Here is a 26,569-nt window from a genome sequence, read left to right as displayed (position 1 = left end):
GACCAGTCTAACCTTTAGCACACATATCTTCCCTTGCCAGCAGTGCTTTTTATTATGTGCAGTTACAATATACAGATCATATCTGTAAAATAAAGGTTCTGTCAGCAGCCATTTTGTCTTGTAGCAGTTTAAATGCCACACATGTTCCTTGTCGTAATAACATTACTCATAAAAGTGCTATACCTTCCACAGAATGGTGTCTTCACAAAAAGTAAAATGGCACTTTCCTTACTTATTTCTTACTTTTCTGCTGTTGAAATCTGCAAATGCATTATTCGTGCATGATTTCCCTCTAACCCCCCTTATTTTCAAAATTAAAAAGTGGGAAAATTAAGCCTGTAATCCAAATTTAGAACAATGTTCAATACTAATTTCTGGACCTGTACTTACCCATGGTGCTTAAAAGATAAATGGCAGTGTAATACAAATGCATTTGTATATGCAAATATAGGAGCCCAATGCCGAGTATCAGGCCTTGGGTTCATTAACAATGGTTAGCATGGGAAGATAGAGGTTTGACTAATTTAGAACTTCAGCACCGAATTTCATATACAGCATTCACTTTCTTCCATTCAAGATCCTGAGTTAAAATAATAATGTCTCAATTTCCTTTGTTATAAATATCAATACAATCCATTTACAGTTGCATACAGCAGATTTTAACTCATTAAACCAAACACATATATATCACGAAGTACTGAGATAGATTTAGCTGAAAACTAGCTGAAAACTGGTGGGTGTAATAATGCTTCAAACCACATATGTCACTAAATGCACATTGAATCGAAGTAAACAAAATAGAGACAGATTACACATATGGCAATGCAGACTATGTACCAGAGATAAATCCCTAAAGGAGTATACCCCGTATATCTCCATAATAAAATATTTGAGCTGCAGGCACAGGCAGCAAAGGCTTCTGGGTAAAATATTTAGTTAAATGCTTGTGAATTATTTTTTATATCAATCTAGAGACTCCCAAACGTCGTACAGTGGGTTGCAAGAAGACATTAAGACTTTCACAGTACTACTTATACTAATATTATATATTACATATACTCTGCTTTAGACATATACATATATCATTCACGTGAACCTTCCACTTCCAAACAGATATTCATTCAGTATAGTCTTATTGCCAGCTTATTATTGTGCCAGTCAAATACTCTTTCTTGTTATCCCTAGAATATGTCTTAACCCTAACATAAGTACTATTAATGTGTAAAATACAACAGACACTGACATTTCAAGTAAAATGAACAGTATTCACATCTATTAAATTGAATACATGTTCTAAAATCTATGCTGTTTTATAACTTATAGAAAATAAAAATAATAAGAAAAAATAATAACATTTTACATTCTTAAATATTGGAAGCCCACTGTATTAATTTGTGAGCTGTGCCTTATTGTAAAAGGCTTTGCAAGGAATGTGTCCCATAGATTGTGTTAGCAGTCCTGCTTCTCTTATTACCAATGGTATCAGTCTGTGAGCTTTGGCTTTGAACACGGTATTGAATATATTGATGAGGCAACACTGGTGAGAGTTTAAGGCTTGCTTGTCACGGTGGTAAACTCCCGGGGAGGTTACTGGATTGTCTTGCCAGCTATCTTGCATCTTCTGGCTCCAGTTTGATCATTTTTCTGTCTGTGTTTAAGGCTGTTTGTGAGTAATCTTTGAGCATTCCAAGACTATCTGCAGGCAACAAGAAATAGGAATAGTTAGCAAAAAAAATTATAACAATGGCTAAATTAGTTATTTTAGCAGTGAATGGAGCAATCACAAAGGTGCAATTTACAAAATAACTGGAATTTTTTTTTTGCATCAGTAGGTTTCACAGTGTTGGTGTAGTGTTAATTACCCTGTACTACAGAATAAAAAATTAGCGTGTGTGATGATTCCAATCCAGTTCTGCGTAGTGAATGTGATACAATATGCCATTAGAGCTATTGTATAGTTATAGAATTGGGTGTATAATTAATGGATAAAACGTTTTTGTGACTATTCAACGATTACAACGCATGAGAACTTTTATGTTTAAGGGTTTCTCCGTCCAGCTCTGAATGTGATCAATGGGTCCATAATGTAAATCTTTGTAGGCATCAGTTGTGCTGTCTCACCTGAGGACTGAGAGTTGGCGTCACTGCAGGAATAAAGTCTGCTAAGTTCGTTGCACAGTTGCTTTCCTAAGTGTTCTCCATCCGTCATCACCTGCTGTAGCTGTCGGCTCTGATGGTTTGACATTCGGAGATTCAGTGGCCTTTCAACTGGAAAACAAGTAACCAGTCATTATTCAGATTCCATAACCATGGATTTCTCAAAATGTACTGGAGTCAGTTAACTAGCCAAAGAGGCTTTCTCACCCTTTGATTGCTGCAGGAGCAGAGGCGCAATATACTGTTAGGAATACAGTTTTGTACTGTTCCATTAAAGGCAAATATTCGGAATCCATTCTTACCAGCTGGTAAATTTAATGATTCTTTAAGATATATATTATTTCTGCAAGTAACTATCTATTAACCCTTTCAGGACGTAGGCAATTGTCCAAGTTCTGAACCAAAACAAAACCTAGAATTTGAGCTATATGTCTGCTCTTTCATATTAAGTGTACCCACACTTCTGTACCTCTTTCATATTAAGTGTACTCACACGTATTAGATACCTCACAGACTACTTGGTTGGGAGTGGTAGGAGATAATGGTCAGGCCTTTAAGTGGCTATCTACAATCCGCTCATCCAAGTGCACTCACACTTACATACATTATATGTATATCATTTTGTTCAGGAGAAATAGGGCTTACATTGCATATCAAATATGTATATTGGAACACAATATTAGTACATTTTGTCATTTTTCTGCATGGCATTTTAACGATTAATAATAGTTGTTAGCATTTACTGCAATACAATAAACATATTCGTAGGCTGTGATGTTCCACATGCACAATCATGCAAACAATGTACAGGTTTCATGAGATGGGGTTTTGAAAAGTTTCAGGGTCAAATAAAGAGCTTTTCCATTTCAGTTTTTACACATTGAAATTTGCCAGATTGGTTTGCTCGATCTAGGTTGTCATTGAGACCATATGGCACTCCAAGGTCAAGCAGGTCCCCTGATCGCGACTGTCATGGAGGATATGTATTGCTTCCTGAGTGAGGGCCAGATCGCTATGGCATGCTATGCCAGCCTAATGGTGTATAAGCCCTCATTTCGTAGGATGGCATAGCAGGCCCCTAACATCTTAAAGGGGTTTATAAAGCCCTTTATTGTTATGGAATTCCATAAAACTACAGACTGACAGCGTTTCCTGGATCAGAATTAGAGAAAGCGGATGTGGACGGTTACAGAGCCAACTTAGGGTTTAAACCCTAAAGATAAGTAAGCACCATAAGAACTTGGCCCCATAAGAACTTAATTTTGACAAAGCTGTTATGGTGCCTGGAGTGTTCCTATACTGCCACACACCAAGCTTCCACCACACCTCAATGATCTTTAGGATTTTTTAAGAGGAGACAAAAATACACATTATGGAATTCAGACATAAATATACTCTCACTATGTGGACAGCTTCCTCTTTGGATTAGAGGCAACGGACTTGGGAATTTGGAGATGGGTATTGTAAACGCAGGGGAATTCTCTGTCTATTACTGACAAGGAGAATGGAGGTTTATGGGTCCCTCTGACCTTATTGCACTAAGGACCAGGAGATACCATCTAATGGACTATGGGTAATATTACCCATACATCACATCTTTTTGTGCTATTTGTATGCACCACCTACATAAAAGAGTAAAGAATGCTGGTCAAACAAACACCCTCAGTGCCCCTTTCAAGTATTTTCATTTTAACTTTTTTGTTTCAGATATATACATTTTGGGAGTTTGTTTATTTACAAATGCTACACATTTTTCTTTTGTTTTCATTTTGATTAAATAAGACTATTTAAGAAGGAATTGGAAGAGCCACTCATTGTATTGTTTCTAACAATTTGTATTTTTTTGCTGTTGTGTTGTTTGCTTGTTTTTTTCATTATGCAATCCAATTTTGTCACTGTTAGTAATATATCATTAACAGTTACGCATCAGTGAAACAATAATTTTGTGTACTAGAATGTAGATGAATGGAGAAATAGTTTCTCAGACCAAAGCTTTGATTTTAGAGTTACATCTTATACAGGCCAGTTAATATTTACCTTACCTTGACCGTCAGAACTATCTGATGCCATGGCTGTAGGGCTACTCTCCTCTGAATTTTGTCTGTAAGGCCCGGTAGAAAAACACCTTTCTGGATATTGTAGCCTCTCATACCCTGAGTTACGGAAAATCTCCATCTGTTTTGCCACCACTTTTTCTATTTGAACCTACAGATATAGTGATAAAAAGTTTACGTTAGTATCATTATCAGATGGCTAAACCCATTTCAACCATAAGTTAAGCAATATGTCCATAACAACACCATTCAGAGCACAATAGCTCTTCTGATTAACTTTAAGAAAACTGTTGAAATTGTTTGCTATTTAATTAACTGTAAACAAAAAGCACAGCATTTCTATTTTGACTGAAAAATAAGCCTGCAGCTAAGATAGCTCTGTTGCACAGCCAGGTATAGGTCACTGCTGGAGTTTCTGTCTGAAGAAGAGGAAGGGAGCAGTGCATGGTGACTAGATACGTTTTCAAACTGGTTTAAAATAATATAAGTTCCTACTTGCACTGGAAGGGTGCCAGGCTGTGGCAGTTAAGGTACTTGGAGTTTCCCTTTAAAATTTCCATATTTGTCATAATGTGATGTTGAGCCAATATAAACAAACCACACATTTGGTGGGGTGCATGCACTAACCAAACACAATTTTAAAAAGGTTAATCGTAAAAAAAAAAATTAACGATGTGTGGGGAGAAATATAGAATCAAAATAATGAACATTCCATCTGATTTTCTTTTTGCACCGTAACTAACCAAAATCATCCAAGAATATCATTGCGACAAATCGAGAATCTAAATGCACACAGCAAACATCTCTTGCACAATGTAGCATGTTAACAGAACTCATTGCCATATATTTTTAAACTTTGTTCAGCCAACATGCTAAAGTAGGTTTAATTTGGAAATACAGCAGCACAGTTATGAAATCTACTAACAATTCTTTAACTCATTATGTGAAAAAATGGACTATCCACTTTTGAGAAAGGCTATTCGCCGAAACGCGTTAAGTGGCAAGCAACCAGTGGACTTTCCTTGTCTTTAATTTTTTTTATGCTTAATCAATAAATTGTGTTTTTGCCACCCTGATCCTGCATCTTGGATTTTTATGGTGGGTTATTGAAAACACAGCCTGGGGATATACTGATTGCTACAAGGATCCACTGTACCGGTTATATCCTTCGTATGAAGCCTTTAGTCTGAGCCAGCTTCTATAAGTGTCTCAGCAGCATGTGAGTTGGATCAGTAATATGAGTTTTTTTCTGTAAAGTGTAACAGTATTACCCTATGGTCTCTTCTTTTAGTTAGGTTTTAGGGTTGTATTCATCCATACTTATGATATCTTTGAACATTTATTGAGTGCTCTCACTATTCCATTTTTCACATTTTGCACTTTATTTGTGTGTGTAGAGTTATCCACAGAGATGATTGTAGCACCATTTTTTTACCTTTTCAAACTACTATTTATATATATATATATATATATATATATATATATATATATATTTAACGCATTAGTAAATTACTACTAGTATTAAATATAAATGTTTTTCTAATTATTGGTTGCCATGCATTTTTAGTACATGCCTTCCATTGTATTTCATTTTTCAAGGCAAATATCAATATATACATGCTTTATTTTGTGTATAGAGACATATTCTCAATAAGTAGACTAGTCACTCGAACCTAATTGCAGTCACAGAATGAAGGAGTGCTTGTCAAACTCACTATTAGGTGATAAGAACTGGTAAAAATTACAATACATCAATACATTGTTTGACTGCAATGCAGGTGCTCTAGGCAGTTGTCTTCCTCTTGAGTTTAGCTCCACTGAGCTAACCAAACCAGGAAGTAACATGGCCTGTTGTCTGATTGACAGTCAATGACGTGTAACAAGGTTAATTTATAAAAGTGAAAACATGAAAAAAAAAAAGGACACACATAAAGCTGAAGAGGAGATCACAGAACACATAAAAAGCAACCACTGTTCAATATCATCTTTGCTAATATTCATATCAATACCATCTTTGCTAGTATTTATGAAATTACATCTTTTCTTTTCTGCCTCTTTGATTTGACAGCTAACAATTATGTGTTATGTATATACCTCCTTCTTCCTTAAAAAGTAATATTAAACCACATTCAAGACATGGTTACTAGGGCAGCATACTTCATAGCTAGAGAGGCAAATAAATATACCCAATACAATGTGTAAATCAGAGTCAGTGATCATTAGAGGTAGAGGATGGAAAAAAGATGTGGGTTGGGCTGGAGCACATTCAAATGGATAGAATTTGCAACAAAAATTGGCAGAAAAGATTTTCGAAAGAATGTGCTAAAAAGATTGGCGCCATAGTGTACCAGAGATGTATTAAACATTAAAGGATTGTTATGTATCAAATTGGTTGGTTTTTTGGCTGATCTGCTATAGGACCCTTGGACTTTCCTCACCACTGGCTATAATTATTTGTATTTGTGGTCCCACTGAGCACTAAGATTGCATGATCTCAGCTGTGAAATGAGTCAGTCATTGTATACAAAAGTATTCACATGAACTTTGCTTGATTCATATTCACCAGCTTTGTCTTGATGTCTTGATATGGTCTTTCCTGCCTTCCATGGAACTGTCCTAACTACTTTACACAATTGGCTCTTCTAAGTCCCTCTTAGTTGACAGTCAATAGGTTCCAGGTTCTGATTGGTTTATGTCTGTACTCCACATATAAATGAATATCATATTTCCACTATTTTGGTATATAAAAATCAACAAATTAATTAATAATGTCCTTATTTGCCACCAATACATTAGTTTAGTCCAAGTTTTCATTAATGGTGGGGGGGGGGGGGGGAACCACTGCAATACACTATATAAAAGGTGATTACTTATTTTTGGGAGCAAGTGAGGATGCTGAGATCCACAAAATATAATCATCACCAGTAAAAATGGCCATTAGTTTATCCATACATAGGTACCATCACATTTCTATGTGCAACAACATGTTTAGAAATATTTTGTATAGTTATTGTTTGGGAATTTTCAGTTTTTTTCAAGTTATGTAAAATTATATTTTTTATTCTGGTGGAAACAGTTAAAATATAAAATTATCACTGGCCTCTAGGACTCTGAAATGGTTTAAGACAGCTTGCCCAAGGGTGAATATTAAAAGGGGCTCATCTCCACCTTGTACCAACACTATGCACCATGAATAGAACTCTCCTCTTCCCCATGTCTCCAGTGGGAGTGAGCTATTGACTGATCGCTAGCTGGTGACAAATGGGAGGACACGTGGGAAGTTGCAGTTGAAGTTTACTTCTTTTACTTTCTTTTCCTCAGTCCTGGTTTATTCTACATGTAAAATGGGGCTATGTATTGTTTGTTGCCTTTGCTTATTGGCTTGTGCCCGTCTTAAGTCCAACTAAAAATAAGTTAATACATTTAAAAAAAAAAAAAAAAATATATATATATATATATATATATATATATATATATATAAAGATAAGGAATATAGGATGCACTCACAGGACTTGGTGAAAACACACATTTTATTAGGTGGTTTGTGGTCAAGTAGGCATCATTCTATTTCAATTATTATTCCGTTTATGCTCGTATTTTCTTCCATCCTGACTATTCCTTCATCATTATACTGCTTTCACTTTCCCTTAGACACACTGCACATGTGTAGTTTACACGTCCCCATAGCAACCACTGAGCTCTCCGCCGGCACGTAATGATGTAATGAAGTCACGTGGGCGGTCCTATCTCACTTCCGGGTATCGGTGAAGGGATTCACAACGCAAATGATTGGTAAGTGCACTTATACTTTATGTATTTAAAGATAATATTTTGCTTGTTATAGTAACCTTGAAAAAGACCTGCAGAGGTCGAAACGTCGGTTTTGGGTTTACACCTGGATTAAATAAAACAACAAGATTTTTTCACCAAGTCCTGTGAGTGCATCCTATATTCCTTATCATTTTATATATGCAACGCAACGTGGATTGCACCCAGGCAGTTATCCTATTATATATTTTTTAGGAGAGTGCCAAGCTATTATCTATTTTATATATATATATATATCTATATATATATATATATGTGTGTGTGTGTGTGTGTGTGTAAAAAACAGATAAAATGTGTATCTTGTAATACCTTTTTTATAAGATTAACAGAATTCTTTAATGACAAGCTTTCAGGAGAACCTCCCTTTCTCAAGTGTAAAGCATTTCTGAGCAGGACGACACATAGAATTCAAAGTTGAGTTGTGATACAGGGGTTAAAGAGACATGAGTGCAGATAAGACACAGGTTTGATAGAACATAGACACCATTCTTGCAGAGGGCAGTAAATATCTTGAAGATCACAGAGTGAGGGGGGAGAGAGAGAAAAAAAAAAACAAGCGAACAGTGCAGAAGATGGTGCTAGAAGGGGGGAGTATTAATATAATGAATGCATGAATTCCCATCCAAGAGTTACAGGATATGCATTAAAAAATTCTGTTATTCCAATAAAAAAAGGTATTACAAGATACAAATTGTATCTGTTTTTTACATCTACATCACTGGACTAATACGGCTACAATCTCTACTTGAACACTATATATATATGTATGTATATATATATATGTGTGTGTGTGTGTTTAAATCCCCTTCAACTGGCTTTAAGTTAGCAGAAACACTGCATGTAAAGCCAACACCATTGCTTTATACGGCACTGTTAAAAGATCTCAGCAAGAGACTAGATAAAAGACACAATGTCATGTTGCACGCATCGTTAATGATGGTGTCCGTGGGATGAGTGTGCGTGCTGTGAGGGATTGAAGTGTGAAATATGGCTGGATGTGAGATGCCTGGTAATGATTTAAAGTGCAAAAACAGAGGAGTGGGGGATGTTGTGTCAGAACATTCAGCCTAATTAAAGGAACACTTTGGGCACCATAACAACTTCACCCTAATTAAGTTGTTATGATGCCAGGAGGTCCCTGCTGCAGGCTGTCTAGCACTGCCCTCTTGTGCTTCTCTCTAACTGTTAAAACAGGAAGTCTTAAATAACCTCAGACAACAGCACAACTGATTTCCAGAGAGTGTCAACTGATGCTCTCAACCAATCAGCGGGGCCCCTGTCCAAGGCTTTCTATATCAAGAATTGGAGAGAAGCAAAAAGGCAAGGGGCAGAGCTAGACGGCACTAGATTCGAGACTTTGGGGTTAAACCATTTGTGAATTATATAACCTCTAACGGTAAGATGGCGCAAGGAAACTCAAGGCACCATAACAAATTCATGAAGGAACCTCTTCATGACCTGGAACAAACTACAGCCATATGGAATTAATTGAAAAACAAATCAAAAGAAAACAAAAACAAATTATTAGTGACATTTTTTATTAATGCTGATGTGCATTGTTTTGTGGAAAACTAGTGGCAACTACCTAAAACTGTATATGGTAACAGCCTGTCACGGACCAGTGCCCACTAAATGTAATGTGTTTTATTTTTCACAAGACTTGTGAATTAAGCTCCTTCACCTTGCTCTTCTACTGGACTACTGCAGCCAAGTCAAAGCGGGAACATATTTTAAACAAGAACTGTGAAAGTTTATTACAAAGTGTGATCCATGGAACATCTTAGGGCTAAAGATTAGCACAGTGCAAAACATCTAAGAGATTCAAAATACACACACACACACACACACACACAAACACACACACACAATAGTATATACATGTGATCACAAAAAATTTATTTAAATAAGTTCTGATCTTATGCTTGTTAAAATTTATTTTCATGGTAATTTATATTTTAGAGCAGGAAGAAATACAAGAAAAATATGGAAAAGCAATGTATACGTTTATTATTCTCTCGATGTAACGTATGAGAACTAAACACAAGCCAATCTTGCCTCACCGAATTCAGATGGAAAAAACTCCATTGGTCTTACCTGTAAATTATGAGCTGACCCTTCATCACCTTTAGCTTTGGCCATTGCAAGTTGTTCCTTTAGTGATTCCACTTGTTGGTGAATAGCTACTAGAGTCTCCTGGTAATCCGAGAAACTATCCTGTGGCAAACAGATTATTACGTTAGCCAAACATAGCATCATCCTTATGGCTTGTTAACAATTCACAGTAATTCAGCCAAATATTAATGTTTCAGCCTACAGATTTTTTTACATATTACATCTATCTGCCAGAATGAATTGCTCAAAAATCACAGAATGACTCGTCCTCTTGGATTTTCCTTGTCAGGACAGAGAAAATGAAGACGTTGGCACCAAAAAGCTGGTATAAAGGCTGTTACAATGCTCACCTAGTTATAGATATACAGGCAGGACCCCAGACTATGTTTCCATATTCCATGGTTTACACATGTCTAGCTACTTCTATGTTCCTAAAATTTGCACACAAAAAAACCTGCCAGCATGTCATGACTGACCAATTTTGGAGGCCTCCATTAAGACAAAATGAGAGTAAGGACAAGGATTAACCACATGTTGCCCACCAACTGTTACTGGAGTCATGAATGAAGGGTGATGAGAACAAAATACCCCCAACAGTTGAGGGACAAAAAGTTGTCCAAGCCTTCTTTAGAAGGACCACAGACAGAAGATAAATTCATGACAGCAAGTTGTGAGACAATAATTGTCTCACAAAACTGCAAGAGAAACCAAGCTGAAAGTGAGGAATTCTGACTTATGTCCCCATCTCATTTAGGGACAAAGAGTTTCAGACAATGTATATGTAGAGGCTAATAAAGTATGGGGGCAGTAATCCAAGGACGACTCAGCTACCTCTGACTTGGATTGTTATTTATGGTTCATTGGGAGATGCTTTAGCATAAAATAACTGTATCAATCTGAAGAATTATCGTCAATAGACTTTTTTTAAGTGGGAAAACACATCACTTGCCAATAAGGCCATTCCTTTAAAAATAATCACACGGCTCAATCTGTCTACTCTTGATACAAGCCAATATACAAAAACAGAGACAGATTTATATGGCAAAATATGGATTTCATAGCACTAAAGATAAATATATAACACATTTTTTTTTAAAGTATTTAAATAAAACTAGACCAAGGGTAACATTTAAAGTTCAGTTCTCACATTTAGGTATAATATACAAGACAAAACTCTGATTATAATTTAAAAGGGACACTATTGCCTCGTTTCCACTGAGCGGATCGGTTCAGTTCGGTACGGTTCGCTATTTTGGGTGTTTCCATTATGAAAGTGGTCCATACAAGCGAACCGTACCAATACATTCAGGGTTCCATAGAAAATGGAACAGTTCGGTTAGGGCGGAACTACTATACAATCCATTGATTGGTGGACAGGAAGAGCATTTTTTCTAAACCCTGCATGGCCCTGAAGGTCTGACTTGCAGTGGAAACGCTCACCAGAATGGGCTGGTCCATTCTAAACCTTCCAAACTGTACCAACCCGAACCGATCCGCTCAGTGGAAACGAGGCATTAATGTTATAAAGTGGTCTGGGCACCATATTCCTGTCATTTTAACCCTGCATTGTAAAATATTAGAACAGCGATGTTTGCATTGCAGGGTTTATATGCCTCTAGTGTTCGTCACTGACACTGGCATGGGCCCCTAAACGGTTAAAAGGGCACAATAGCATAACTATTTATTCCTAACTGAGGAAGTGAAAACTATTCACAAAATGCGTAGGAGCTTTGTTTTTGGTCCTTGTGAGATCCTCTCCACCCACGTCCCGACCTGGTAGAAGACCTTGTCACTCCTTATTCTGAACTATCACACTCGCCATTAGTGCGTGAGTTTTGAACCAAGTAGGGATAGAGTAACTCTATATTTGTTTTTAGCTATTGGTAATTTAGATCACACATACTGTTGCATTTGGTCTATATGTACTTGACCGTGAGATTTTATACTATTTTGTAAAGGTTTTGTGTGTGGGGTTTTTATTTGCTTCATTTGGATGCTTTGTACCGACAATGTCTCATTAAGTCTGAACCTTCATTTTACAATAAAGCCTGACGGCAGCGTTTCATAATATATCTATTTTGCTAACATTATAGTGTTTCTTTAAGCTTTAAAAACAAGATGCGCACAATAATTTTAACAAGTCCCCCACATTCCACTGCTTGACAAATCCCACTTAAATTTGTAATGAATACGGGTGAGTGGCTGTAAAGTAATTCAAAGTTAGGGTCCATAAATTCTGTTTGAGCAGATTTTATCATCTACAATAGTGTAGATACACTATTCTCTAAATATAGTTAGCAGATAATTCAGCAGTGACATGTGCAAATTTTAGAGAAATAGAAATAAACACACTGTTTGATCAAGATTATAGAACCCTTTGAAGACAGGTGTTTTTAGTTAAACTGTAAAAAGTGTACTTTAAAGAAAGGATTTAGCATGCTCACTCATCTTACCAATGTTACCCCTTTCTCTTTTGTAATGTAATTTCTTTTAACAAGGGAAGAAACAAAATTCTCAGTTGGAGGTTAGAACAGTCAGTGTGTATCACACAGGCATCCTACCGCCTACCTCCCATATAGAGTAAGAATCCATAAGACTAATAAATAAAAGGCTGGATTATTTTCAGTATAGGGGATAAGACTGTAGGGAGACACATTGCATTACTTACTTACTATAAGAACCGGTAATGCCTTTAAAGTACAGCTACCTAGTTTTAGCCATGCAATTGTACTTATATTGTATGTGGACATTGGAGTTACAGTCTAGGAATCTGCATTCTCAAAAATACCAGCAGCTGAATTATAAATACCTAATGAAGAATATCATCCACTGTATTTGATTTAAAAAATCCCTTTCTCAGAAAATACTTCTACTAGGATGTATTGCACAACCACGAATACTGTATAATGTCTTATCTATACCTCACCTTCAAAATATGAAGGAATAAATGAAAATAAAAATACCTTTTAAATTAAATGCCAGGTTACCATTATGAATTAAAGAGAAATTTGAAATAATTTAAATAAAATAAGCAAAAATAGCTTTTTCTTAAATTCACTTATTTCTTTATATTCTTACTTAAAAGGCTGGGGAAAATATGCACGTCTACTGCTGGAGAAAATTCCAAGCCTACATACGTTTCGAATTTAGCTGATAAATGCCCAAGCGTCTATATGCACGCCCAAGGCATCATGGGATGGCAGGGATGGTGCAATACAGAAGTGCAGAAAACGCAAGTAAGGTTTTTTTTCCCCCCATTTACCTTCACTGCATTATTTACCCCAGTAAACAATGGGGAAGAAATGCAGATAAATAATAAATAAAAAATTCCCAGAATGTTTGATTTTAGAGTAGGCAACCTTTGGCACTCCAGATTTTGTGGACTACATCTCCCCTGATGCTTTGCCAGCAATATGGCTGTTAGAGTATTATAGGAGCTGTAGTCCACAACTTCTGGAATGCTGAAGTTTGCCTACCGCTGTATTACAGTTATCTTATAACTGTGGCTATATAAGACTAAAAATGTCAATCTGATGTGAGTGAGGCAGCATCATTAATGCACACCATTAAAACCAATATACATAGTATCTGCGTACTTATGGAAAATGAAACTAATGGATAGCTGAAAAAAATTACGTACACAAATGTCATTGCATAAAGAGACAAATTACCTCAGTTTTGATTCTCTTGGGTGACAGCTCATCTCTGTCTTCACATTTTGACCTAAAATGTAAATAGTGGATTGTAAATAGTGATCTGCCTGTTGCTTTTATAACAGGGTGAATAAACAGCAAATATCATCCTATCCTACACTAATGTAGTTCTAATAATACATATCTTCAAACACAAAGCTATTCAACATGTACAGTGATTATTCTTTGTTAAGTAACAGCAAAAATTATAAAGTGAGAAGCCATCTTGGTTTTCTAGCAGACAATATTCCATCAGTGCTTTTATCATAAAAACACACTTACTCATTTGAGTGATAAAATGACATATTGTCTCAGTTTGAACATCATATTAGAATAGATAACTTTTCAGTATATACATTTAGAAAGAAGCACAGCTCCTGGATTAGTGGGAGACAGATATACCGTATTTTTCCATGTATAAGATGCCCCCATGTATAAGACGACCCCTATTTTTTTAGCCCAAAATTAAAACATACATATTTTAAACATCTATAGCACTGAAGTCCCCACTGGTCCCTGACCCCCCCTCACACTCTGGTAGGCAGCTCCCCGAGGTCCAGCCACGTCCAGACACTGGTTCCCTGGACCGCCATTCTGCTTTTGACGGCAATGATGCCCTCAGCCCGCGGTACCCTTCTGGGGATTTCTGGGCAAAGCCTCACCCTGCAGCGTCTATCTGTAGTCCAGAGCTGCGAGGTCTTGATGTGGTCCAGAGTGATGCGAGGAAGCATGCGGTCGCACACACAATTGATCAAATTCACGGAGACGCACCTCCTCTGCTTCAAGTATGTCAGCAGGTCACAGAGGTGTACAACACAGCCTATGCCCACAGGAACCTGGCAGTAATGAACCCAACAGTCAGCTGAGTGTTCTGGAAGTGAGTAGCCAAGTTTTGTGCCCAAATTGCGCTGAGTAAGTACTGTAAGATTTTGGCTTAATAACTAGATTTTTGAAGGAGCTCCAGCCACATGCGACTAGCTTGGTTGGCTGTCAGGCCCTGTGCACAAGTGTTGTTGTTTTTTATACATAAAGAACAGTCCAAAAAGAGTCCAGTAAAACCTTTGGATGAGAGAACAATCACAGTTCTATCTGAGGTAAAGATGTCTATGGAGTAGTGGGATCGAGGGGTTCGTGGGATCCGTATTAATGAGAAAAGAAAATCTAATAGTGCAGAGAAAAGTCAGTTTTTTACATTGCTGGCTAGTAACACCTCTAGTGGCAGTCACTAAGAGGGCTACTAAAGTTGCTTCTTTGCCCAGTGTTGCACTGTGTGCAGCACTTATGATCAGCGTCTCCACGCTCTGCATGGATAGGCCAAACACTCTACATACAGATGCATTGATTCAATGCATTTCTAAGAGTTGATGCCGATTGGCGCAGTGCAACATTTTGTCACATATGCTCAATAGCCTCTCAAAGATTTCCTATAGAAAAGCATTGGATTGGCTGAGATCATCAAGAGTGATCATCTCAGGCATGGAGGTGGGGCCAGCAGAGGCAAAACCAGTGCAGAAATGGAGAAAATGTAAATTAAATACATTTTAACTCGATTCAGAGGGGGCTGTTCACCTAAACATATAGTCCATCACTATAGTGTTAGTAATACATGTTTTGTATTCCTAACACTATAGTGTTTATTTAATTATTTAGTGCTAATTAAAATCCTAAAAATGACATGGTTAAAGAATTAATAACACATATAAACAGCTCATTTTTTCATCACATCCAAATCTAGAATTCGTTATTTTAGATTATACATTCTCCAATGCTTTTCCAAGATCTTACTTGCTGGTTCTGTATGTGTATTTGTAGGTTACTTCCCGAGAAATCTGGCGTGCAAGAGTAAAAAGCTCGTCCCTCCTTGTAAGCAGAGCAATGTCCTTCATGCAAAGTTGAGCAGCTGCTTCGTTCACGGTTAGCTAGGAAACACACAAACAGGTTGTTTAGTCCAACTGAACAAATTCTCCAAGGATGGTGGACATTCTAAACACCGTACAATCAAAAGAGGACAGAAAAGAAGAATAGGGAAGGAATACTGAAATTTGCACGCACACACACATACCTTTAGATAACGTTATCAAAGCTCCAGCAAAATAAACTAAATATTTTAGAAAAAAGTAGGAGCTCCTTCTCTAACATGTTTGCAGAGAGCATAATGATTCAGGGCTGAATTAAAGAGACACTCAGGGCACCAATACAACTGCACTTGATAGATGTTGTTTTAATATGCTGTATATTTTTGCATGCTAAACCCATTACAGTTTTTGAACACATTTTGTTAATTACAGAATGCTGCACCATAAGACTGCCTCTTTAGCCACACCCCATCACTCCAGAAAAATACTTCCTCATCAAATATATGCACACAGCTCAGCCACTGACATTACTGAAAGATCTGAGCAACAAAACAACCAGCATTAGAAGAAGAGGACACTCGGGAAAGCATATTGTAAGGATATCATTGTACAGGACTGCGGAATTTGCTGGTGCTATATAAATAATAAAATAATAATTATATCACTACCTCTTTATAGTTTCTCTAACTTAAAGCAGCTCACTCAGTGCTTTAAGGATGTCTTTCTGGCGTGGTAAACCAGGCCTACGGAGGCAGGCTTATGGTGCAGAATTCTTTAAAACATTTTGTGCAAAAACTATTAAGGTTTGAACATGCAAAACAATACATCAGATTAATGTAGCCAAAATCTATCAAACGCATTCAAGTCCTTTTGATTTCCGGAGTGTCCCATTAAAGGAATACCTACTGAAGTGCTTTATAATTGTCATTTGGCATGATAGAAATAGGCAATTTTATAATAAAAGGCAGAAACACAATCACAATGGCAGAGTTTTTCTTCCACTATGGCAGTAGCAGGTGCGTTGGGCTAGAGTGCACCTGAATTTCACCCTTCTCAATGAGCAGCTCATTACGAAACATTGAGATACCGCAATTGCAGGTGTATGACCATTTTTGGCTCCAGCACAGAGGATTGTGAATGAGAAAGTCTATGCCGGAGAATGTTTTTTCTCACACTCCCAAAGAAAACAAGGGGAGAAAAACTGCATGCATGTTTTCTTTGGGGATATACTAAATTACTAAATATACTAAATAACAAATGGAGAAAAAAAACTAAATTGATTGTTTCTATAAATAGGAAAACAGACCAGAGTATGTTCAGCACAGGTATGACAATGTGTGCTACCAGTGCATTAGAAGCATATGGCTTTCATTCACTTGAAAATCAACGGAGGTTGTAGTAGGCAAGAGAAATGGTGCATTAACAAGAGGAAAGACATGTCAGAGAGGGGCAAGCAGAAAATAATGGGGGAAACCACTTTCTGTCTCCTTGTTTTGTCCACTTAATAGCATGCAAACCAATCTTAAATGTGATTAGTTTCCTTTTTTCAAAGTGATATTTATGACTGACAGTCATAGTTTGTTACATGAAATACAGTGTCATCCCTGGTTTCTGGCCAGGCTTACCTAAGACGTTAACCAGCTACTACAGCGAGGGCATGAACGTGCTATGCTGTGTAACCAAGAGATACGTTTATGTGGCTTTCAAACAGTGTTATAATAACTTTCCGACCTCTTAACATGTGATGTAACGTGTTTCTGACATTTAAAAGGTACTGTAATAACTTTACGTTCTTTAACAATATGATATAACATATATGAGCCATTTAAACAATGATGTACACATGTAATTAGTTCATGACATATCAAAGCATTTGCGGCTGTGATTCATGCTTACTTCATGGAGTGTTAGGTGTTTCCCGTCTTTTCTTTTAGAGTCAAATCTGCCATAGATGGCACTATATTTGCGAATCTCCTCTTCTTTACGAGGGTCTTCATCACTCATCTCAAAGATGTGCCCGATCATCTTTCCCATCTTTTTGTTGGTCTTTAGTAACTCCTTCACTTCATTCGAATCACTCTTAGGCAAGGAAGGGATCATCCGCTCAACGCACTCGGCCACAGAAAGAGCAGCCGCCGCGTCCAGCGTTTCTGTGGTGTCTCTAGGGGATGCCGGAGAGCCAAGGTCTGCTGGTGACAGGCTGTGCTCACTCTCCGTGGTGTGGTGACTTTGCCAGTGCCTTCCTTCACTGCTGCTTTGCAATGGAGAATTCCCATCAGATTTCCCAGGGCCAACACTTTGAACACACGTTGTGGCTGCACATTTTGGGATCTTCACATGTGGTTCCTTTGTATTGCTGTTCCTTTCATAACTGCTGGAGTTCATTCCCAACAGAGAAGAAGGCGAAGATTCTGGGAGTTTATAGATTGGAATACTACTGACAGGTAGTGATGTTAGAGGCTGATTAAATAGACTCGGGTTGGTAACCCAATCCCTCAATGCCTTTTGGAGTCTTCTAACATGTAGGGGTTTACTGGCCATTCCAACTAATGCCATTATTTCGAGAAACTCTTCTTCCCCTGCTTCACAGAGTTGCTGAACATCATCCCCTCCCTGCTGGATAAAGGCATCAAAGTAAGATAGGAGGTTGGCACGTTGCAATATACGATAAAGCTGAAGTTCACCCAGGGTTCTCGGTAAGGAGGATGCCATAGCTGACCAACAGGTGAACCTGGAATACAAAATCCAAATAGGTATGCTCATTAGTGTTTCACTAGATACTAAAGATGAAAAAGGGATCATGTACAACTAAAATTATTGTATAAGCAAATTAACGAATCACTGCATCTTTCTTTTAAGCAGGATTAAAATTACTTTATGCGGATTTATACATTGTACAGATACACAAAAAAAAACAAGCATAAAACTAAAAATATATACATTGAAACACCTTATTTCCCCCCCTTCCCTTTTTATTTTACTCATATTTACACTGTTCCTTATTGTTATATTTCTGTTTAATATTGTTTGAAATCGTTTTTTCAAAAAAGGTGTTCATTAATAATAATTTGTAAATCTGAAAAGCTATTTTGTTAGATATGTCACCGTATTACACATATATTTTACTTTGCATGATTAGAACCAATCCCTATTTTATATAAGAAAGTAGTTTTTTTGTCATTTACATATTGTAACGTAGGTTCTCAAAACCTCATAATTTTGTAATACAAGTTATACTGTGTCCGAAAATGGTATCCCAACTAGCTGTTGCTCTATAAAATAGTGTTCAAAATTCAGCAGTAGGTTCTAACCAAAATTGAGTAGGCTATTCACTATACCGTGACTTGTGGAAAATGGACAATGGATTGCATATTTTAGATAGCTGAGCTGGAAAAATAGAGGAGATATGGAATTTTTCCACTTTGACCTTTTTCTGGGTGAGAATTGTCGAGAATTCAAAGTGAATTTCAAAGCCGAAAAACCCGGAAACATGTTGAAATCTCCAGTTCTGTTATTGTGGCCTGAAATGTGAAATTTACTTGGATTTTCCAACAATTCTCACTTTAGAGAATACCCCTAAAGCGGGAATTTAGTAAGTGCATTCCAAAGACTTTCCATGAAATCCTTTTTACTGTTAACACAACACACGTAAAAGTCAGTGCTTTAAATCACTGCGTGAAATTGTACAGAAATAAATTAAATACAGTGATACTTTGATTGCCACTTCATAAATACAGATACATATCAGACATACAAGTCCAGCTGATATCAGACATATCAGTCCAGCTGGGCGCACAACCTTATTGCAAGGATTATGGGAACGATCTGCTGTCAGCCATAACATGAGCAATTCTTGGCAGCATTTGATGAACATATGAAAACACTCCTTGTTGGTTGACCCCTTCTTCAAGGTCAAGCTTTGAATCTTTACATACACAGTGTGTGAAAACCAAGAGAACATTGATCAAGCAGAATATGCTACCACCTACTCTCGCTTTCATTTAAAGAGACAGTCATACGCATAATATGTGGATGACAGTCTGTTCCTAGTAGGAATGGGCCTCGTCTAAAAGTAATACTTACCTGAAGGCTTTATGTACAAGTTCCAAGATGTCCGCCATAAATTGGTGTCAGTAGCTGTGTTGCACATATGGTAGAAAGATAGACAGATCGATTCTCTCTCAAACACACACACACACACACACTCACAATGGGGGCAGGGTCTGACTGCCTTGCTGAGAGTAATTTTAGGTTAAAAGTGAATACAAATTGTGTTGGTGCCTTTTTGACACAAATACAAATAAACGCTTCATATACTTTTTTTAGGAATAAAAAATGCCATTTCATGAAAAGCAGCAAATGTCGTTTCTTAAAATAACCACTCCTGCATTAAAATACAATAAAACAGTTGGCATAAGCTAAACAAGAGCATCTGCAAAGAAATCATTAATATAACATAATGAGGGGATCGACTAAATGACCACCGTGGGAAGACATAAAATGTGCATATGTGATTAGAACTCATTTTTTTTCATAGTGTAGCTGAACTTACATTTTCTTTCTAATGTATATTGTGATGAATGTATTAATAATATCCTCACAGTGCAGATTCTCTCCTGGGGGTTATGTTCAACAGTAATGCCTTCTCTCAAGTGTAACGAGTCGAAATCTATTTACTTATCGTGTTAATCAGTGAACAGTAACTTCGGGCACTATGTGTTTTAGTGCAAAAAATGACAATCATGGAATGATTACCAGGTTTATTTTTTAAATTAGTAGGCAATTCTGTCATTTATGCATACACTTAATAGGCAATGCAATGGATTTATCAATCTTTACATCACTTTTTTCATCCAGAAAAGTGGTCTGTTAACATACCTCCCAAGTGTCCCTATTTAGGGCTCAAATCCTATTTAAAATGTAGGGCGATATGTGTTTCACTCTTTTTCTTTTCTGACACTCTACACTTGGCAGATTACGGTATTCTAATATCAATATTTGTGCAAAAAAATGTGGAATTTAGAGAAGGAGAACTGTTTAGAACAATTTAATAAATACATACAGATTAAAGACCAAAAATAAAAAAGACACTTTGGTAAATCTCACTACTCCCAACAAAATGTCTTTGTTTGAAAAAAAACCTAGCTTGGACAAATATGATTCTGTTGAAACAAAAGGGACACGGATTGATGAACCTTACTGAGAGGTCAACTGAGTTTTATTTCAGCTCATATTTAAACAACACTGTGGCAGGTGATAATAAATGAAAGGTGTGTAATGAAGCTCGGAGTAGTATTTCACTGACTGGTTTTGAAGTCAAATAACTGGTTGTCTTCTCAGCGCTCACCTCACTAGAAGAATCCCTTGACTTAATTTGCATTATAATTTGCCATCATTTATTTTGACATTTCATTGGAAACACTCTAAACATCTCTACAATATGTACGGAGAAGAACTAAGGTGCACAAAAAGATGGACAATGTACAAATCAATAAAGAATTTATCTGCAGAGATAAAAAAAAAAAAGTCCACAATTCTATAACTTTAATGCCGCCACTACAGTGTTTGGGGGGGACTTGAATATACTAAGATCATAAAGATTCACTATAAAGTCACCAATGGAGGTTGTCAATTTGACCTATTTTCAGGACATCCCATATAAACTCATCACAGTACAATAACAGGGCTATTTACTAAGCTCCAAATTGTACTACGCAAAAATCCAAATGACAAACTTCAAGCTGAAATGGCGGATCTGGGATAATTCTCCAACTCAACTATAGTCGCAGCATGGCTATCTTAGTTTGAATTTTGCAATTCAGGTCTCTGAAGTGCCATGTTGCACAGGACGTTCTTAATGATAGGTTGTGGGGGGCGGAGCCTAACCGCTTAGCAGACCAGACGTGCCTGACTAGGGCTCCTGCATCTGGGATCACAATCCGGGGTAATCCAGCCCCAATAAGCGACATTTGCCTACCGCAACCTAACCCACACGACCCGGGAGAGGCTGCTGCACCGGACGGTACCTCTCCCGACCAAAACGTTGCTGAAAAGAGGTTTGCGGCCTACACGTGGAAGAGGCCTGGGGAGACGGCCGCTCCCCGGACTCACTGACCGTGGCTGGGCACCCCGGGGAACACCTCCCCCCCCCCCTGGACCGACGGGGGTTATCTCGGTCCGCACCAGCACACCTCACCTACCGCACAGACTGCTGCCGGCTACATCCAGGGTCGCTGGTCGTCCAGTGAGCCCTCGCAACATGGCGGACGCACTTACCATCGGAACCACGCAACAGCTCTGTCTGGACGGGAGCGCCATACTGGATGGCATAGCACAACGCATAGATGAACACTTCACCCGATTCTGGGAGAAGCTAGCGGAACATATGTGGACAGCAATTGGGGAGCCGAAGAGCATGCTACCACAAGCGGGTAAGAGGGAGAAGGGGATCCCACGGGGCATTAACTCCCACCGCATCCCCAACCCGCGTAAATATGGCCCACCAACGAAGACAGCGGCAACTGGCAATGGCCGCCCCACAAGCCTTCCCGGGCCGAGGACCAATAGGAGCAACCCTCCCAGGCACCGACCACGCCGCCGAAGAGCAGGCCACCGCAGGCGGAGGCGAAACAGCCAAGCTCTACACGGCGCCCGACAGAGGATCAACCCGGCCTCACAGAGTTACCGAGTTGGTGGTTTCAAGGTGCAGGCCTTCACGAAAGCCTGGGGCCGGCAGGCGGCCGCCTCATGTCCGCAGCCTATTGCCACTGGAGGCGATCCCCTGACCGTGGGGGCCAACATATGCAGCACCATTGACCAGCAAGCCAATGCTCAGAAACCCCGGAACACAGTAGCCTACCAGGCCACAGTACAGCTTCCTGCAGTACGCGACCAAACCGGAGCGGAGCTCTGGCCCTCCACAGTTGCAGAGACTGTCTCTCCCACATGGCCCCTGTGCGGGGTAGGTTGACCCGGGACTGGAACTGGTATAATGGTAGGAGACACTGGCAGACGACCCAAGCCCAAGAACAAACCTGCATTCCTATAATCTGTCACCACTGGTTTATCTACACCAGGTTGGAAGCATCCACCTGCTGGCAACCCCCCCCCCCCTCCCGGGGCATTGACTGAGCTATTTAGTGCTTGGACTGCATTTGAATTGCAGGTCTGCTACACAACCCTGCTGCCACTGTGCCTAACAGACCCTGCACACTGTTCTTCATATTTTGTTTTAGTGATGTTGTTCTCCTTTTTTCTCTCTCTTTTTTTTTAAGCCTATGCCTAGCCTAACAAAATCAAAATGTCTAGTAATCTACAGCGACTGTTACTACTCACTTAAGCGATTAATTATGAATGCTGTAGTTATAACGAGTATCTAGCCGGTACTGTCAATTTAACGTTCAGTCACACACATACTAAAGCGAGAGATAACCTGTCACACACATACTAAAGCGAGAGATAACCTGTCACACACATACTAAAGCGAGAGATAACCTGTCACACACATACTAAAGCGAGAGATAACCTGTCACACACACACTAAAGCGAGAGATAACCTGTCACACACACACTAAAGCGAGAGATATCCTGTCACACACACACTAAAGCGAGAGATAACCTGTCACACACACACTAAAGCGAGAGATAACCTGTCACACACACACTAAAGCGAGAGATAACCTGTCACACACATACTAAAGCGAGAGATAACCTGTCACACACATACCAAAGCGAGAGATAACCTGTCGCACACATACCAAAGCGAGAGATAACCTGTCGCATACATACTAAAGCGAGAGACAACCTGTTTTAATGTTTTACTTTTACGCCACAGTTGAAGCGTGGTTCTACTATTTAACAATTATAGCACAACTTCTATGACCTTTCGGTAGACAATACTATAACTAACCGACACGAGCATGCTAGGTATAGGCCTTAGTAATATAACTCAGGATGCCATACTAACAAGTACCAACGAGGTCAGTACCGTTACCCGTGTTACGCTTGCAGCTATTGTGAAACCTGTGTTTTACTCATCCTTGTGTCACCAGACGCCTGACTAACATGACTTAGCGAGTTACCAATCCGGATCTTTTGATCCTTAGCTTGTATTTTCAAACTGAAGTTTAACTACAATACATAAAAAAAAAAAAATGAGGCATAGAAAATCTGGAAATGTAATCTAACTTTGCGTATTGATGTACCAACCCTATACTGTAAATCACTTAAACGTTTCCTCCAATTTCTCTTCTGTATCCTATACTATATGCCTTTAATAAAAGAAAGATTGACTTAATGATAGGTTGTTAGTCATCCAAGTATTCTTCAATATAGAGTTACCAAGCCTTACAAGGTATGGGATGAATCACATGTATAGGATTTGCGCGCATTGCCATCTCATTCTACCAAGCCATTCAAAAATAAATCATGACACCATGAAACTGTCCAAATATAGTACTGCTATATGAATTCACATGTCCAATAAATCTGTAAATTCAGATACAAAAGAATAATAAACAGGTTTGACTCAAGAAATGAATATATAAATATTTGCATACATCTGGTAACTCTTAATTTAGTGTCTGTTATTTTTAATAAGTGAATACAACTGAACAGATTAAAGATTATATGTTGAATAGTCACAAGCAGGAGTCAGACTATTACCCATGTGGAAATCCCCACATGCAACTAACCAACACGTAAACATTCTTGTCCTCCCCCACCTCCACTACTACTGACCTCACCTCCCTAAATCTGCCTTACATCCCCCCCCAACCAACACTACCCATGACCTTACTTCCCCGTATCACCACAACCACCACCACTGACCTTCTTTCCCCCCACCACCATTGATCTAACTTCCCTTAACTACTGAAGCCTCTCATGCGATTGTGCAAAGCTGGGAACTTTTAAGGTGAGTATATTTTTAGGTTTTTATTTGCAAGTTTTCTAAAATGAATGCATAACAACTGTTGAATAAGCATATCAGCAAATACAACCTTTTTGTAATCCTTTTTACAAATTTTCTTTAGAGCCACAAAAAAATCTTCGCTTACAATAGCTGCAGATCTCATATCTGTAGCTACTGCAAGCCCACCCAGGAAGACTTTTGTTTATGCTGGAGGATGCCCAATCAGAAAGTTCTCATTGACAGGTGATAAATCGAAAAATTAGAATATCGTGCAAAAGTTCATTTATTTCAGTAATGCAACGTAAAAGGGGAAACTAATATATGAGATAGACGCATTACATGCAAAGCAAGATAGTTCAAGCCATGATTTGTCATAAGTGCGATGATTATGGCTTACAGCTCATGAAAACCACAAATCCACAATCTCAGTAAATTAGAATATTGTGAAAAAAAGTGCAATATTCTAGGCTCACAGTTCTGATTTCATTGTACCGTATGTATAACTCATTAAAATATTTCCTTTATTTATCTATATAATGCATTACAAAAAAATGGGTCAACATTTCATTATATCCCTTTAAAATATACATACTTCACCCACTCAAGCCCCATAATTCTCAATTGCTGCTGCTGTACACGTAAACCAACATCTGACAAATATATTTGTTATAAATGTACTCTGGACATATGGCATAATCTTATTTTGTCATTTCTGAGTAGGCTAAGGTGTGCTTGCGTAGAGCTGACTAAAATAAAGGAACTACGGTATATTACATTTTATTGTGGGGGTAGTTTGCTTGAAATCCAATTGTTTTGTCAAAATGCGCTCTAATCTGTTTTTTTTTGCTTTTATTTTTATAAAAATATTCTTGGGGGCGGAGGATGTTATTCATTTAAGATTTACGTGACCTGTAAACCTTGTACATTTGAAATGCTGAGGCAAGAACAGTCATACAGAGTTTGATAAATTATATATTTACGGGTGTTTTTCCTTAGGTACACACTAGTTGAAATTGTGCACATAATTGTCATCAATGTATGTAGAGCATATGGTATATTAAATACAAATATTCTATTTAATTACTGCAAACATCATGATCACTGCATTGTTTTGAAGTGGTTATTGTGTTTTCATTTTGTACCTGCACGGGTTAAATTCCTGCTGGCAACAGGGATGACCAGGTATCACTCAATACCTGGAAGTACCCTTTAGTCAGCTCGGACCATATTTAAAGACCTAGAGACTAACCAGTGAGCGGGCACAATCTGTTAAATCACTGTGGCTAAATGTGATTATGCTATATGTCTGTTCACCAGTAGTTCCCCTCTTTCATATTATATGCACCCACACTTATTATATATCATTTTGTTCAGGAGAAACAGGGCTTTAATTTATCATTAACTATTCATATATGGAACATAATTTATTATGAATACAATTTAAAACAAATGTGAGAAAATAAGATTTTTTTTTTAAATTTGTATTTCCGTCTGACATTTTAACTGTGAATGTCATAATACTGCAAAAAAATGTACATATTTGTAATCAGCAATGTCTCACGAGTACAACAGTACCCCCCATTAACAGGTTTTATGGTGTTTTGGAAAGTTACAGGGTCAAATATAGAACGTTCCATTTTCAAATTGAAATTTGCCAGATTAGTAATGTTACCTTTGAGACGGTGTGGTAGCCCAGGAATGAGAATTACCCCCATAATGGCATACCATTTGAAAAAAGTAGACAACCAAAGGTATTGAAAGTTGGGTATGTTTAGTCTTTTTTAGTAGCCACTTAGTTACAAACACTGGCCAAAGTTAGCGTTCATATTTGTTTTTGTGTGAAAAAAGCAAAAAAACTAATATTTGGCCAGTGTTTGTGACTAAGTGGCTACTAAGAAAGACTGGACATACCCCACTTGCAATACGTTGGGTTGTCTACTTTTGCAAATGGTATGCCAT

At 38.0% G+C, this 26,569-nt stretch overlaps 1 protein-coding gene across 1 annotated transcript in view; it reads right to left on the bottom strand.

Moving 5' to 3' along the window:
• Nucleotides 1-690: 690 nt before the first annotated feature.
• NAB1 (NGFI-A binding protein 1) overlaps nucleotides 691-26,569 on the bottom strand; it is a 42,684-nt gene continuing 16,805 nt past the window's right edge. Inside the window, exons 2-8 of the mRNA XM_063430151.1 lie at nucleotides 17,596-18,430; nucleotides 15,629-15,762; nucleotides 13,823-13,874; nucleotides 10,134-10,253; nucleotides 4,200-4,362; nucleotides 2,122-2,268; nucleotides 691-1,696 (exon numbers count right to left, since the gene is read on the bottom strand). Of these exons, the coding sequence (XP_063286221.1) occupies nucleotides 1,608-1,696; nucleotides 2,122-2,268; nucleotides 4,200-4,362; nucleotides 10,134-10,253; nucleotides 13,823-13,874; nucleotides 15,629-15,762; nucleotides 17,596-18,411 (1,521 nt within the window). The 5' untranslated portion in view covers nucleotides 18,412-18,430 and the 3' untranslated portion in view covers nucleotides 691-1,607. The remainder of the gene's footprint in view (nucleotides 1,697-2,121; nucleotides 2,269-4,199; nucleotides 4,363-10,133; nucleotides 10,254-13,822; nucleotides 13,875-15,628; nucleotides 15,763-17,595; nucleotides 18,431-26,569) is intronic.

This window comes from Pelobates fuscus, chromosome 8 (genome assembly GCF_036172605.1).
Source record: "Pelobates fuscus isolate aPelFus1 chromosome 8, aPelFus1.pri, whole genome shotgun sequence".
NCBI lineage: Eukaryota > Metazoa > Chordata > Amphibia > Anura > Pelobatidae > Pelobates > Pelobates fuscus.
The sequence above is the reverse complement of the archived record's forward strand: the minus strand, read 5'-3'. Positions and strand labels throughout refer to the sequence as shown.